This window comes from Bicyclus anynana, chromosome 3, assembly GCF_947172395.1.
Source record: "Bicyclus anynana chromosome 3, ilBicAnyn1.1, whole genome shotgun sequence".
Classification (NCBI taxonomy): domain Eukaryota; kingdom Metazoa; phylum Arthropoda; class Insecta; order Lepidoptera; family Nymphalidae; genus Bicyclus; species Bicyclus anynana.
Window position 1 is genome coordinate 11233386 of NC_069085.1, and position 14920 is coordinate 11248305.

At 32.9% G+C, this 14920-nt stretch overlaps 1 protein-coding gene across 3 annotated transcripts in view; it reads right to left on the bottom strand.

Moving 5' to 3' along the window:
* LOC112058534 (sodium/hydrogen exchanger 9B2-like) overlaps positions 1 to 14688 on the bottom strand; it is a 28341-nt gene extending 13653 nt beyond the window's left edge. For 2 of the 3 annotated variants that reach the window (XM_052891284.1, XM_024099423.2), the window contains exons 1-8: positions 14550 to 14688; positions 13305 to 13606; positions 12428 to 12500; positions 12245 to 12333; positions 10383 to 10620; positions 9194 to 9363; positions 7716 to 7930; positions 5110 to 5281 (exon numbers count right to left, since the gene is read on the bottom strand). In XM_052891284.1, the coding sequence (XP_052747244.1) occupies positions 5110 to 5281; positions 7716 to 7930; positions 9194 to 9363; positions 10383 to 10620; positions 12245 to 12333; positions 12428 to 12500; positions 13305 to 13329 (982 nt within the window). In that variant the 5' untranslated portion in view covers positions 13330 to 13606; positions 14550 to 14688. Of the gene's footprint in view, positions 1 to 5109; positions 5282 to 7715; positions 7931 to 9193; positions 9364 to 10382; positions 10621 to 12244; positions 12334 to 12423; positions 12501 to 13304; positions 13607 to 14549 lie in introns of all 3 variants that reach the window. The other variant, XM_052891285.1, reaches the window with a different exon arrangement.
* Between the last annotated feature and the right edge of the window lie 232 nt (positions 14689 to 14920).

Genomic DNA, 14920 nt, shown 5'->3' on the forward strand with positions numbered 1-14920 from the left:
TTCTTTGACGATATCGATAATTATTATGTAGTATATGTCCAGTTTTTTGGATTATTAGCTAAAGTCGTTCCCTCGCTCTAGGGTTGCCAACTTTTTTACAAGAAATAAAGATTCTGGTCTATGAAGATTATTAAACAGTATTTTACACAAACGAACATTTTCTTTTGAAAAATGCAACCATACCATCAGTATTTTCTTATGACGTTGTCACGATCAACTATCGTTCCAGCGAAACTTAAGTTTCAGTGATTCCTAATAATCTTTTCCAGTACAAAATATCAAGCATAGGTACGTATATAGATTTAATTAATGTATGTAGTTATTCTTAATTGGTTCTAATTGAAGCGAATGTTGATAAAGGCGTATCACAATTCATGTGAAGAAGCGTGCACTTGTCCCCATTCAGATAATTATCAGCTATGCGGCTGTGGAGGTCAGCGAATAGTCAGGAGCTCGCGTATGTACTAATTAACGTAGAAATTTTACAGTGGCCTTATTTATTCATTTTATTGTATTGTCTCATAAGGATAAAGCATCTTGATTAATAATAATTTTCATTGATTTATAGAGTACAATAATTGGGGTTACCGTTTTTTTGCGATTTTATCTTTAATATCTATACTATTTATTTTTTTAATTTTATTAAAAAAATAAATAGTAATTTTTAAAAGACATCTTTGAAGTTAATTAAGAATTTATTAAATAATTCTTGGCTATCTAAGCCAATTGTAAAATAAAGTTAATCTACAACTTGTTTTAAAGTTAAGGTATTTCACGATTCAGTAATAAGGTAATCAGGCACAAAAGTTTCAGCCTTGACTTATGAAATATAAATGAGAATGTTCTGATAGTGGGGGAAATTCAACCTACAACTAACAGTACATCATGGTATAAGTGTGGTAAGTTGAAAATTACAGCCGAGGCGATATTGCAAGGTAAGGAAGCAGAGGCTGTAATTATCAAAGCGAACGTATGTCATACGACTTTTTATAACACAATTTACAACAATGAAATTGCATCTTTGCCTGTTTTTATTTAATGAAATTTTGATACGCTTGTCATTTTTGCACATGCTTCTAGGTACTTATACTGACCACACCCTTCCATTTAACACCTATGTTGAACAATCTATAACACTAATAATATTATCTACATTTTAAATTGTATGATTTTGTATAAATAAGCTACTTAAATGTGTAGTTCCTCATAAAAAGCTTAAATATTGTGGTTGACATTAAATACGTTAATAACTATGCGAAGCACTTGTTTATAAAGATTTGACAAAAGAACCTTAAGAAAGAAAAGAAGTTCAAACCTAAAGATTTATTTGTATACGAGTATATTCTTTGGTATGGCATAATTTCAACCTCATAATCGGTACGCTTGTTGTACAATTAAACATTATTATAGGTAAAACGCGCTGTAAATGAAAGCTATAATAATTTTCCACGTTCGTGTATGTTTTAATATAATACAGCTATTTTATGTTTAATTCTCTTTTACTCATTATAATATCACTTGGTAAAGTAAACGTTTTATAAAATTTTGAATTAACAAAGCTGATATCTCGTTGTTTATATTTACTCTTTCCAGCTCCGAGGCAACATTATGATAATACATTACATGAAAGTAAATTAATTAGCACATACCTACTATTTATACACTTTTATTATCAGCTGTACTCATGTTATAAAGCTTATATGAGAGAGTTATGTTTAATCGTAATACGCAGAAGTATAAATAAACTTGAAATGTTTGTTTGTAATTCAAATACCTAATCAGCTTTGCACTAAATGCATATTATAAAATTATATGCGGTACTTATATAAAAAAAAAACATTTTTGTTTCATGTCTGTCTGCATGTATGTTCCGGTTAATCTCTGCAACGGCTAGACTGATTTTACGGGACCTTCACTGGCTAAGGCTTAGGAGTAACTTAGGTTACTTTTTATTTTGACATACTTACAGAAATAGGATCTAAGTAGATACTAAGGAATAAATTTTAAGGATGTTAAAATTAATTTGACGACTGAGAAACGGGCAAAAATTTGTGGACCTTTTGCATAGAATGATTTATTGTTTTTAGTGAGCTTCCGAAGAGTAACACTCCTATTTAATATTTGGTAGACTCTCTTCTGTGGTAAGTTCCTTGGCTTATGTCCGAGAAGCGAATTTTTAAACAGCTATGTACTTACTCGTAATTTAAATAGCTTACAGAAAATTTTAGGCAATTAGTATCTAAAGGTTAGGTATTATTGTCTTAGGTTAGCTATTATTGTCAGTAATAGTAATGGCATTACCAACATTTGCCTCTGGATCTTTTGTATCTACATTCATTTCCCAAAATTGCTGCAAATTACCCACTCTGAGAGTCTGATTGTAGCTTTTACGTTGGGAGCATAGTAATCCTCCGGTAACGAATTAGCCACTTGCAAAAGATACAGAGACTCCTTGCCAATCAGTCATTTTAAGAATAAAGTTGTTGTAAAGAAAATTTTTGCACTGTTTACTAAACTATTAATAAAGTAAGAAAAAAAGAAAGAAAGTCCCGTATCTTAGTTTATAAAAATACAAAAATAAAGATTTAAATTTTAATACATGATGAAGGTATTTTTAAACGATAAAAACTTAATTTTCCGCGAGCAAAGTCACGCAAATATAAGTGTGTATGCTTCATAAAACATCTTCTAAAAATTTAAGAGGTTAACGTGGATAATTTCTGTTTAACTAAAACACATTTCTAAAATACAGTTAGTGTGGAAGATTGGAACTCTAAACACGTAGTACCTAAGTTGTACATTAGACACCTGAAGCACATAATACTGAAGTCACTGAGGAGTAAAAATTAGGGTACTTTGTTCATCACAATGGGGTAGTTGACACATATAAAAAGAAAAATACAAACAATATTTCGTGTAGTACTTGTACATGGAATAACGTTTGAAATCTATCGATAATAATTAATAAAAGTAAAGGATTTCATAGAAAACTTAATTTAAACGTCAAACACGGTTTCATCCATTTTGTGACGTCACAATGTTACTTGATGTACTAATTGTCAAACGAATAGATATCTATTTTTAGATTTTGATCCTCCTCCTAACAGGTTAGCCCGCTTCCATCTTATTGCATCATCACTAACCATCAGGTGAGACTTTAGTCAAGGGCTAATTTGTAAAGAATAAAAAAAAAACATTGATTATTTCTGACATTCAATAATATTGCATTGCAGGATATGATCCTTCCTAACAATTGTTGTCACAAGAATAATTTTACAAATTAATTACTTTTCCTTAAATTCTTTTGTGAAAAAATCTTATGCATTTAAATAATGTTAGCCTAATTCAAATATTATAAAGGTACATTGAAGTCGTTTGTAAAGACTTTGTTAGTATTACCACAACCAACGTACGTAGGTATGCTCTTCCTTAGTACACACAGATGCTATAAAACGTACTCGTATGACAAATAAAATCACCGAATATATTAAAAGCATCCTTGCTATTACTGTAATCCCTATAGGTACCCTGCCTAAGAAAAGGAAATATCAAAGATTATATTAATACAGGAAAAATATTCGCCAAAAAGCTCCGCCCTAGAAGACTCGTTTAAACACAGACCACGTTTTCGATACTTGGACGCTTGGTTTCTCCAAGGAGGCAAATTAGGTTTTGTTCGTTACCTACAACATGTCAATAGCTATCAGAAAGTAACAAGATTGTAAGTTATGTTATTTTTGTATTGCAAAAATCATATTATCTGCATTAACTATTTACGCATTTTTTTAATTTTTAAATATTACACTAAAATACATTTTACTTATTAAAACTTTGTACAAATGGATATGTTTGCCCAAAAAAAAATTGCTGAAATTCAATGGCCGTATTTGTTTATTTTAGAATTAGTCTCCATCATCAGATTATAATCTATAGTAACATATTGTATTATCGCCGAAGATACGCAAGCATACCAAATGAGATCGACCGGTATGGGCCCAGCGCACTATAGAAAAAAAACATGAATTTTGTTTTATTTTTAATTAAATTAAAATCACCTAAAATATTTTTTTTTGTTGAAATCGTGCATAATGTTAGACTTGCCCATATAGTAAAAGAGTGGACGCCCGCAACTTCGTCCGCCCGTGGACCTCTTTAATCCGGCCCTCTCACAAAATCCGTTCTTTGCGCACTTCTACTAACTGTAAACTGCCAAATTTCATCTTTGTACGTCAAGTGGTTTCAAGATTTCGTGATGTATGCATTTATGTATTTAGATCGATTATGTAACTATCATTCAATATAATGTTTGTTATAGATCGTATGTATTATCGTATAATATTACTTGTTTTACTTAAAACTACTGAATGGATTTCGCTGAAATTGGTACATATATGAAAAATGGTCGGTTTCCAATCTAATTATTGTTAACAAAATCTAATGATTTAATCCAGATTCCAAAATTTGACGCACTTAAATAAGTATAAATATGATATAAATAAAATAAAATCATAGATATAGCCTCGCATTTAATAATATAGAAAAAAAGCTTATTATAATTACTACAAGTGATATGTACATGAAAAATTTTCTTCAAATTTTCAGTTTCTTGTCTGTGAATAGATACTTTGTACGCAAATTTGTAGAAAATACGATAACGTGTTTTTTCATGAATATCTTATGAGCCGTGAACGTCACAATGTACGTCGTTATTATCCGTGCAAAAGTTCTAGTGTGAACGGTGTTGATGCTTTTTGAGAAAGAGAACTATAAAACCACAGAATAAAGATGACACAGAATGAGTCTATGTGTTAATCTATAGTAAAATCTATTTCCATTCTAAATTTCACCGGCGTTAAAGAGTAACAAACATCCAAAGATTCATACAAACTTTCGCCTTTATAATATTAGTAGGATGACTTCGAGAACTTCGATTGCATACCATCAAGTCAATATCTTTATTGCAAAAAGTAGGTAGCTTTTTGCAATAAAGATATTGACTTTTTCTGATGAAAACTGTAATGCGGTTAAAAAGAGAATGAATGTTTACACTTATCTCGCGAACGAAGTCGCAGACGATCACTAGTATAAATATAAGAAGTAGGTACTCACAAACGCCACCCCATCCGAAGTAACCACCGGCATACATGATGAAAATGCCCCCAGAGAAAATATGGAGAGTACGTATTGTTGGAGCGTACAAATCATTGTGGTCCGGCAATATATCAGCCAACACTCCCCACGCCACTCCTAAGCCGATGCCGACGAAAATTGCAAGTAAAGCCTGTGAACAAAATATATTATAAGCTTAAACTATATTATATTACGTCGGCTCAACTCGGCAACATGAGTGATCTAATGTGGAAATGCAGTTCTTCTAAAATAGCAACAAGCTGTGCCTGCTGCGTGTTTTTGTTTTTAGTTTATACTAATCTTAATCTATCCTAATATTATAAAGCTGAAGAGTTTGTTTGTTTGAACGCGTTAATCTCAGAAACTACTGGTCCGATTTGAAAAATTCTTTCAGTGTTAGATAGCCCATTTATCGAGAAAGGCTATAAGTTATATATTATCCCCGTATTCCAACGGGAACGGGAACCACGCGGGTAAAACCGCGCGGCGTGAGCATATTAATGCGGAAAGTATGCGTTACACATTTAAATTTAAAATTTAAATGTGTAACACAAACCTACACATTCATAAAATTTGTAATATCACGTGCATTACCAAGTCTAAGCAAATGTTTGTGTTATCCATTCGCAGTGATTAATACCATGGGTACACTGATTACGTTAATGGCAACATTATGTCAAGATGTTGTGCCAGCAGATTACATGCACAGGTTACATGTATGTGTCTTCGTCAGTGGGTGACGTAGACACATACATGCACACACATATAATACGTTTGACGGCCTCCTTGGCGCAGTGGTATGCGCGGTGGATTTACAAAACGGAGGTCCTGGGTTCGATCCCCGGCTGGGCAGATTAAGATTTTCTTAATTAGTCCAGGTCTGGCTGGTGGGAGGCTTTGGCCGTTGCTAGTTACCACCCTACCGGCAAAGACGTACCGTCAAGCGATTTTGCGTTCCGGTACGATGCCTTGTAGAAACCGAAAGGGGTGTGGATTTTCATCCTCCTCTTAACAAGTTAGCCCGCTTCCATCTTAGACTGCATCATCACTCACCATCAGGTGAGATTGTAGCCAAGGGCTAACTTGTAAAGAATTAAAAAAAATACACATCGTTGTATACACTCGATATTACAATAATTTGTATGAAAGGATTGATGCAAAGGGTACATTCAAGGATCGTAGCAAGTGGAAGGACGTGATCTCTGCCAACGCCTACCAGAATGAGGCGTCATGATAGGTTAGCAAGTATGTATAATGTACCTATTAAAATCTTATTAATCCTTATATTTTTTTTATTGATAAAGAATACAATATGGAACTTAAGTTAACTTAGCCTAATAACTTTATTCTATACTGCTTTATTTGGTAATGATTATTGTTCACATGAAATTCTGTTTTTCACAAATCCCATTGCTCTCAAGTATCATAATTCATCTAAATTGATGATGACAGATAAACAGAGACACAAATGGAAATTATTTTAAGTCTTTTAATTTAAATCCAGCTTTTTTAATAAAAGTATCGTAGTAGCTTAGCTTAAAGATTTGCTTCGCTGAATTATAGTTTCTTGATTAATCATCAATCTAAGCATAGTATTTATAAGAAACATTATATTTGAACTTGTGGTATAGTTTTCGGGTTTTCGTAAAAATAATGATTTGAAATGGACTATTTCATCAATACCGATATTGTATTGATGAACGTAAATATATAAAAAACATCATTGAACTAAAAAGCTTTATTTAGTTTAAGTTTGTAAATATGTGAGAAAAAATATCGCCAGATTTCATCCAATATTCTCTCGGACCTGCAGGCCACGGAAATTTTAATTAACACTTCACGAGATTGTATTAAAGCTCTTCTGGTTACCGATAACATAGTAATTACCACCTCGCCCGTAAAAGCTGGATGGTACTTAAGAGTATTAAAACTAAGTGTGACAATGAATATTCTAGCGTCTGTGTTTCCTAACCTGCAATCTAAACATCTGCAAGACAAGTTCACTCTTGTCTTGAAGGTGTTTATAATAGGTGTTGTATATATCTTAGACACTTTCTAGTCAACGCGTCCTTTTTTAGACCTGATTATTGCTTTCCATCAGGTATCAGGCATATTTGTAGTGAATCCTAAGCCTATATACCTACTGTTATCATTTATCAGCCGATGGACGTCCATTGCTGGACATAGGCCTCTTGCATGGACTTCCAAACAAAACGGTCTCGAGCCGCTAGCATCCAGGGGCTCCCAACTCGCTTGATGTCTTCTGTCCACCTAGTGGGGGGTCGACCAACACTGCGCTTTCCGGTGCGGGGTCGCCATTCCAGCACCTTGGGACTCCAACATCCAATCGGCTCGTCGAACTATGTGACCTGCCCACTGCCACTTCAGCTTCGCGACTCGCTGAGTTATGTCAATGACTTTGGTTCGTCTGCGGATCTCCTCATTTTTGATTAGATCACGCAGAGAAACTCCAAGTATAGCTCGCTCCATCGCCCGCTGAGTGACTTTGAGCCTTCTAATAAGGCCCAAAGTTAGCGACCAAGTCGTAGACCAAGACCTACTGTAAAATATACATATTTATTTACCTTGACTATCCTGTAAATGGGAGCCGATGGGTAGAATATTGCACTGTTGATGACTCCAAACATGCCTTCGGTGAATGCTGTGTCTAATCCGCCAGCATTTCCAACAAGTAGTGCTATTTGATTTTTTGAACCTAATCCTTTAGCATTCAACGCATTTGCAGTAGGAACGACCACAGCTGGTGAAACTGAAGCCAGTATAGAGCCCAGATGAAGACCTAAAAATGGATTTAATTACCTTAATATCTTTTTTTACATTATGTAGGCGAGAGCTTGGCTGTAATCGATGATGCAGCCTATGGTGGAACGCGCTTGGCTAGAAGATATTTCTTGTAAAAATAGGGTTTTAATGATTTTACAGAAAATATTGAGTTTTTCTCATCTTTATTGTTTTAACTAATACAGAAATATTCTGATTTGCTATTTAATTTCAACAGGTGCTAAGGAGGAATAAATATAATAATAAGGTAATAATATAGTATGCACGTATAAAACTTATACATCAATGAATATAATTGCTTTTCATAGAATTTCAACAGAAAATACGTAATTTTCAGTCACTTTGCAGTGCGATGTCTGAGACAGAAAAATAAATAGACAACTGATTGGCGTGCCATTGTCAGTTAAAGATATTCGATATTGCCGTGTCTGATCTATTTTTTCATTAACATATTTAGCTGGTTTCAAATTTCCAACGTGTTAACACAGTCATTAAACACAGTCAGGAGATTTAAACCCACGTCTTACTAGACACGGGCATAAGTTAGTTATTTCTGCATATCGTCTCCAAAGAGTAAAAAAATCTTTTGTAGGTTTGGGTGTACTCTTCTATAATAATATCCCCAAGACTGTGATGGACCTGCCAATGCATAGCTTTAAGCAATGTGTTAAAAAACATTTACTTAGTCGAGGGTACTACAACATTGATGAGTTCCTTAATGATAAAGATGCTTGGAGGCCGTTGGATCAGCTTCCACCTTCACACAGGAAGTAAAACTATAAGAAATGTAAACAGTAATTGTTATCAATTGTAAATTATAAGTATGACTTTTTTAAAAGAGCAACTGTTGAGTTTCTTGCCGGTATCTTCTCAGCAGAACCTGCCTTCCGAACCGGTGGTAGAATCTTTACAAATAGTCAACTGACGTGTCAAAAGTGCTTGTAAACTGAGCCTACTTGAAATAAATGATTTTTGATTTTATTTGATTCATTTAGATCACACTGTCTATTAAAATTTTTTGTTGTCCCGTTTCCTTACAGAATCCACGCATGCTATCGATTCGTCTATTTTCTTCTATGTCTACAGCAACGAATCTTTCCCTTCGTAAATACTATACAAGCACAATGGAAACATTTGCCAGGTAAAAACAATCTTACTTATTAACATAGTATATCTACCTAATAATCTTGATTTATTTCCCACTATATCTCCAAATAGGCTGTTACCGGGTGTATGTTACTTATTAATGACTCGTACTAACCCCAGTACCAAGGGAATCCGAGAAGCACATGAGTGAAGAAGGCCGTCGACAAACACTCGACGATCCAGGGAAGGGTCGCCAATGAGAAAACTTTCACGGAATTGCTTTTTATATATTCCCAATTCCACGTGAGTGGGCCCTTTGTCAGAATTATAACTGGATAGATTCGTCTGAAAATTGTTTCTTTATTTTAGAATTCAGGTGAGACACAACATTTTTGTCTAAGGTTGCCCTACATATATCTATTACTTTTTATAACATGAAGATATACATTATACCTCCATTATACATATAAAAAAAGGTGTACGAGTAATAAAAATATTGATTATTATTTTTCAGCTTCTTTAACTAATAAACAAAATAGCTATTCTATCACATTATTAGTGACAAGGTTATTCACCTTATCATAATTATCAGCCTTTTAGAACGCACCCACAACGGGGTTTTTTTTTTAATTTTTTTTTTTTTTGAAAAAGCTTAAAATTTCATTACCTACTTAGACCTAGAACTTGAACCGAAAAGTTCGTGATCCGAGGCTTTGTAGGCTAGCCATGGGGATAACAAGGCAGATCACTATAGCACACTTTTTAAGCCTCTGTATCAATATATCAGTATCTGTATCAGTATTACTAAAAAAAGCAGTGCCTTATATCTTATATCGTATTTTGTACGTTGTTATTATTGGAAGCATTAAACGTATCGGTTATACATAAAGAGCATTATACGAGAATTTTCCTTGCTCTTCAACAGTGTAGAGATTAAGTAGGTATATTCAATTTATTGTTGAATAGCTGTATGAAAATGATGAGGTACACTAAAGAAATAAATACATGTATATGTATTAAGATATATCGTAATCTAGCCCAAATTAAGCGTAATACGCTAACGATACGATAAGCAACTAATTATTATTTATATTATAAATAAAATAATAAAAAATGTATATAAAACACCCATACAATGGAAACATTCGTACTGATCACACTGTTCATAGTTTTCTGTTGTAGAAAATCAAACCCAACAGCATTGTATTCAATAGAGTGGGTCACTATCCACTGCGCCAATCGACTAACAAATGCTTGTTAATGTACTTCTTAGTAGCATGAGTGTTGAACTTTATAAATTGAACTTTACAAGTCGGATCAATGTTTTCTAACAACTAGCTAAGTGATGCTCTTAAAGCTCGCACCTAAGATGAAAATCTATCGCGTCTGCAGTTGGATTTTCCAGGAAGTTTACCGGGACGAGGGTTCTACATAGAGCTCCCATTAAAGTCATCCCGACAACAGGGCTTATTGTTGTGTATCTTTCCAAAGTGTGACCGAAGGCGTATCCCATTACTATCATCACAGTAAAGTTGAACAAACATCCTCCAGGCAGGACTAGATCTTTGAGGAGGAACCACGATGTGCCCCAAAGAAACAAACCTGAAAGAAGTATAAATGTTTACGATACGTAATATATTTAGCGTTCAATATGACAAAGTATCCATTTACGAGAGCACTATCCATTAACTTATTAAGTGCCAAGACTACTGGAGCATTAAGTATTGAGTGTATTTTTAAAACCCTGTGTATTTTTTTAAAAGAGGGCTGTTATAGCTTTGACGAGCCTGTCCGTATTCTTGGTGAATGAACTACATTGTTTTATTATTATTAATAATAATAACACATATATATAAAATTTTAATTGTCTGTCTGTGTAAATTTCATAATAATTGTGTTTTTTCAAGTGTTTTTGGCGATAATAAAACATAATCAAGCTTCGTCTGTCTGTCTTTTTGTTTGTCTGAGCTAATCTCTAGAACAGCTGAACCGATTTTAATGGCATTTTCGCTGTAAGACAAAGGAGGCAATGGAGCAAAATGTAGACTATTCTATATCCCGAAAAACTACATGATTCCCGCGGGATTTGGTCTAAGTCTATTTTATTTTAACAAGAAAACACGTGGATCGATAAAAATACCTAACGACTATGTAAGGCTGCTTAATGTCAAGAACCTATCTATAATAATATTATAAAGCTGAAGAGTTTGTTCGTTTGTTGTTTGCTTGTATGCGCTAATCTCAGGAACTACTTGTCCGATTTGAAAAATTCTTGTTGATCGTGAATTTCTGTAGAAGTTTAAATTTAATATCTTGTAAGTTAATGAACCTATTCATAAACTAAACAGATAAATTGGTTGCAAAATTTGCAACCTATATAAGTTTCACGTCGAAAGGATTTTTCGGCAAGATTTGTTTTGGAGACATACGAGATTTCAAAACATGATAAAAATCACTCCATCATATGTCTTTATTTTTAAGTATGTATTGAATTTATTGAAATATAAAATTGTACGTAATTTTTTATAAACACATATTTTATACTAAGTATTTATTTTAAAATATTTGGTTGACAAAATTAACCTACAATTTCTTTCAAAGTTAAGATATTTTTGCAATTAATCTATTGCAGTCCCCTTAATAAACCCACTCGTAAAATTTAAAATGCAAATGACAAACAGAACTCGTTTATCCAGTAGTGATTTCATTTAGTTATTCATTGAAATATCAATAAAGATGAATGCTTCTTTGTTAGTCCATTAACAAAGATCATACATCCTTCGATTAAGATGATATTATTACCTACCTACTTTGATAATAATTTTACATACAAGTTCAGAAAGACTTTTACATAGGTACTAGCGGACACCCGCGACGTCGTCCGCGTGGAATTCAGTTTTTCACAAATCCCGCGGGATCCATGGAATTTTCCGGGATAAAAAGTAGCCTATGTGTTAATCCAAAGTAAAATCTATTTCCATATCGCTTCAGTAGCCGCAGCGGAAAAAAGAACGACAAACGAGGAACAAACATATTTACACACACAAATCTTGCGAGAGCTCTAGATTTTTACGGTATAAAATGATAAAAAAGTTGGTTTATGTTTTTTTGTATCGTGTAAACTACTATAAGTACTTGAGAAAACGGTTTTGAAATCACATACATACACTTCAATTATATTTATAAAAATGGTAGTAATGTAATATAGTATTCATTTCATAATTACCACAGAGGATAACTGCTACATATTGTTTCAGTTCTGATAGGGTTGGTAATGTCGAGCGAAATCTTCTTATAACATTGCTATATTTGCCTCTGTAAGGAGAAATACAATATCATTCTAAATCAATATTAGAATGAAAAAATAATACTGTACCTACATGAATTTAAAAATGTTATACTTACTCACGTTTTGGAGATGCTTATACTCGTATCAAAGTTCAATACATTTTTGCTATTATTTTGATTTTCCACTTTTTTATCTGTAATTTAAAAAAAATATGGGTAAGCTGATTGCAGTTATCTATTTAAATAAAAATAAATCTTGAATCTTCCTAAGTGCAAATCTCGAGAACGGCTTAACCGATTTCGCTAACTCTTTTTTTAGAATACTTCTTGAAATACTAGGGTAGTTCTTACGGACAAAAAAAATAAAAAGACTAAAAAAATTTTCTCCCATACGCAACATATCAACGTATTCTTACATATTATTGAATTAAAAAAATCTTTTTGTAACAGTAACCTAGTTATTAGAATTGGTTAGATTCCGAATTGTATAGATATAGGCTTAAATACATTAATTAAACTACAAACAAACACAATAACGTAAATGATATAATGGATTCTATGCTATACATTATATCATTTACGTTTTTGGGCTAACAAGAATGTCATGAGATGCATTTTAACTATATGCCCTGTCACTTTTTAATCACACAATTAAAGTTGGTTAGTAACTAAATAATTTTTTTTCATTTTTTGCTTCATTTTAAAGTTGCTATTATTTTTTTATTTATTCGTTACCTTCGACTTCCGATTGTTAAGTAATATATTATATGTAATTGGGTCTCTGATTCTACAACTAATGACAAATATTATATTTTGATATATTTTGATTATAATGATTTTTTTTTCACGATACTTTTCATAAAATTTTCATTATTTTTGAGGTGCGATCGAAAATTTTAAATCTAATTATGGAGCTTTTATTTTGTAGTATTATAAACATCATTAAATAAGGGCACTAAATTAAACATGCGTCATAGAAAATAATTAGTTCAACGTACCAGAAAAAGAGGACTGGCGAGACATATTCACTCGGGTTGTTAACTTCTCGATACAAGTTTAGTTTCCACGGGACATGGTTTTTGTAAGCACAACGGTCGCGTTGTTTTCCGCTAATGAAACTGTCCGTTCCCAGTTATAGTTGTTCTAATAATGCAACTCCTCGCATGCGCACTTGCCTCAATTGATATAATAGAAAACAGATTAATCATTGGGCGTCGTGTGATTGTTGAACAGGAATGTGACTCGATATCGCTGAGTTTGAAAATAATTGGTTCAGTTTAGTACAACAACGACGTTGTATCTGAAACGTATGTCGCACATTGTTATTGTAAAGCAGCTGATTGATGCTACTGTTATAGGTGTCACGGAAAAGGAGCACTTGTTTAGTTTGAGTTTGATCAGTAGAGATTATCACCATTATTATCAGCCTATTGTAATAGCGCACCTCCCTCATTACAGGAGGGGAATATGGAGCTTAGACCCATCACGTTTCTCTAGTGCGGGTTGGGTTTCTAAGTGTTACAATGATAAATATTTACTAACTCAACTCAATAAATGAAATTCAATTAAATGAATTTTCTACCAAGTCATACATTATATTATTACTTAAAATATAATTTAATGTTATGTTTTCATTATATTATCAAATGACGGAACAAAAAGTTGACCCGATGGTAAATATTACATATAAACTGATAAATTGAAGATTAATCATTAATACCAACCCATATGCGGCTCACTGTTGTACACGGGGCTCGTCTCAGAAAGAGAGGGGTTAGTTAGTCAGATTGGCAAACTTCACACACAAACATAATTACGAAAATTCTCAAATATGCAGGTTTCCTTACGATATTTTCCCTTCACCGTTTGAGACACGTGATATTTGATTTCTTATAATGCACATAGCCAATATAATAATCCTTTTACGTGACGGCAGCCAACTATTTGAGACGATTGCAATGATTTGATTTACAAATTAATTGAATTTAGGTACTTAGGTATACACATGTTTCATAAAGCACTCGTAATAATAAAGTTCATATTGCTATCAATGCAGTATCCCGTAGCATTATTAAAACACATTTCGAAAAAATAATTAGTGAGACACGTGCTATCTAATTTCTTACAACGCACATAGCCAATGAATTAAATCAGCGCTCCTTTTACGTGACTGTAGCTAACTATTTGAGACAATCGGAATGTTTTGATTTAAAAATTAATAGTATTTAGTTAGGTATACAAACGTTTCATAGAGCACTCGTAATAATAAAGTTCATATTGCTATCTATACAGTAACCCGTAGCATTATTAAAACACATAACGAAAAAATAATTAGCTTTGGGACACATGTATCACCAGATTGTGTACAATTAGATAACTGATCCATGTTTGTGCAAGCGACTTGGCGCAATATCAATAGTATTTTTATTTTTAGTTTTTAGTCTCGTCTAAACCTTGTAGTTATTGTTACAAACGTATTCTCGTGACAGCGTTGTGCAATTAGGTAAATGTGTAAATAATACGACGTATTTTTGTGCAAAAAATGTATTATATTACGTTTTTTACAATTAAATATCAATATTATATAATATATAAAAAATATATTAATTCTAAG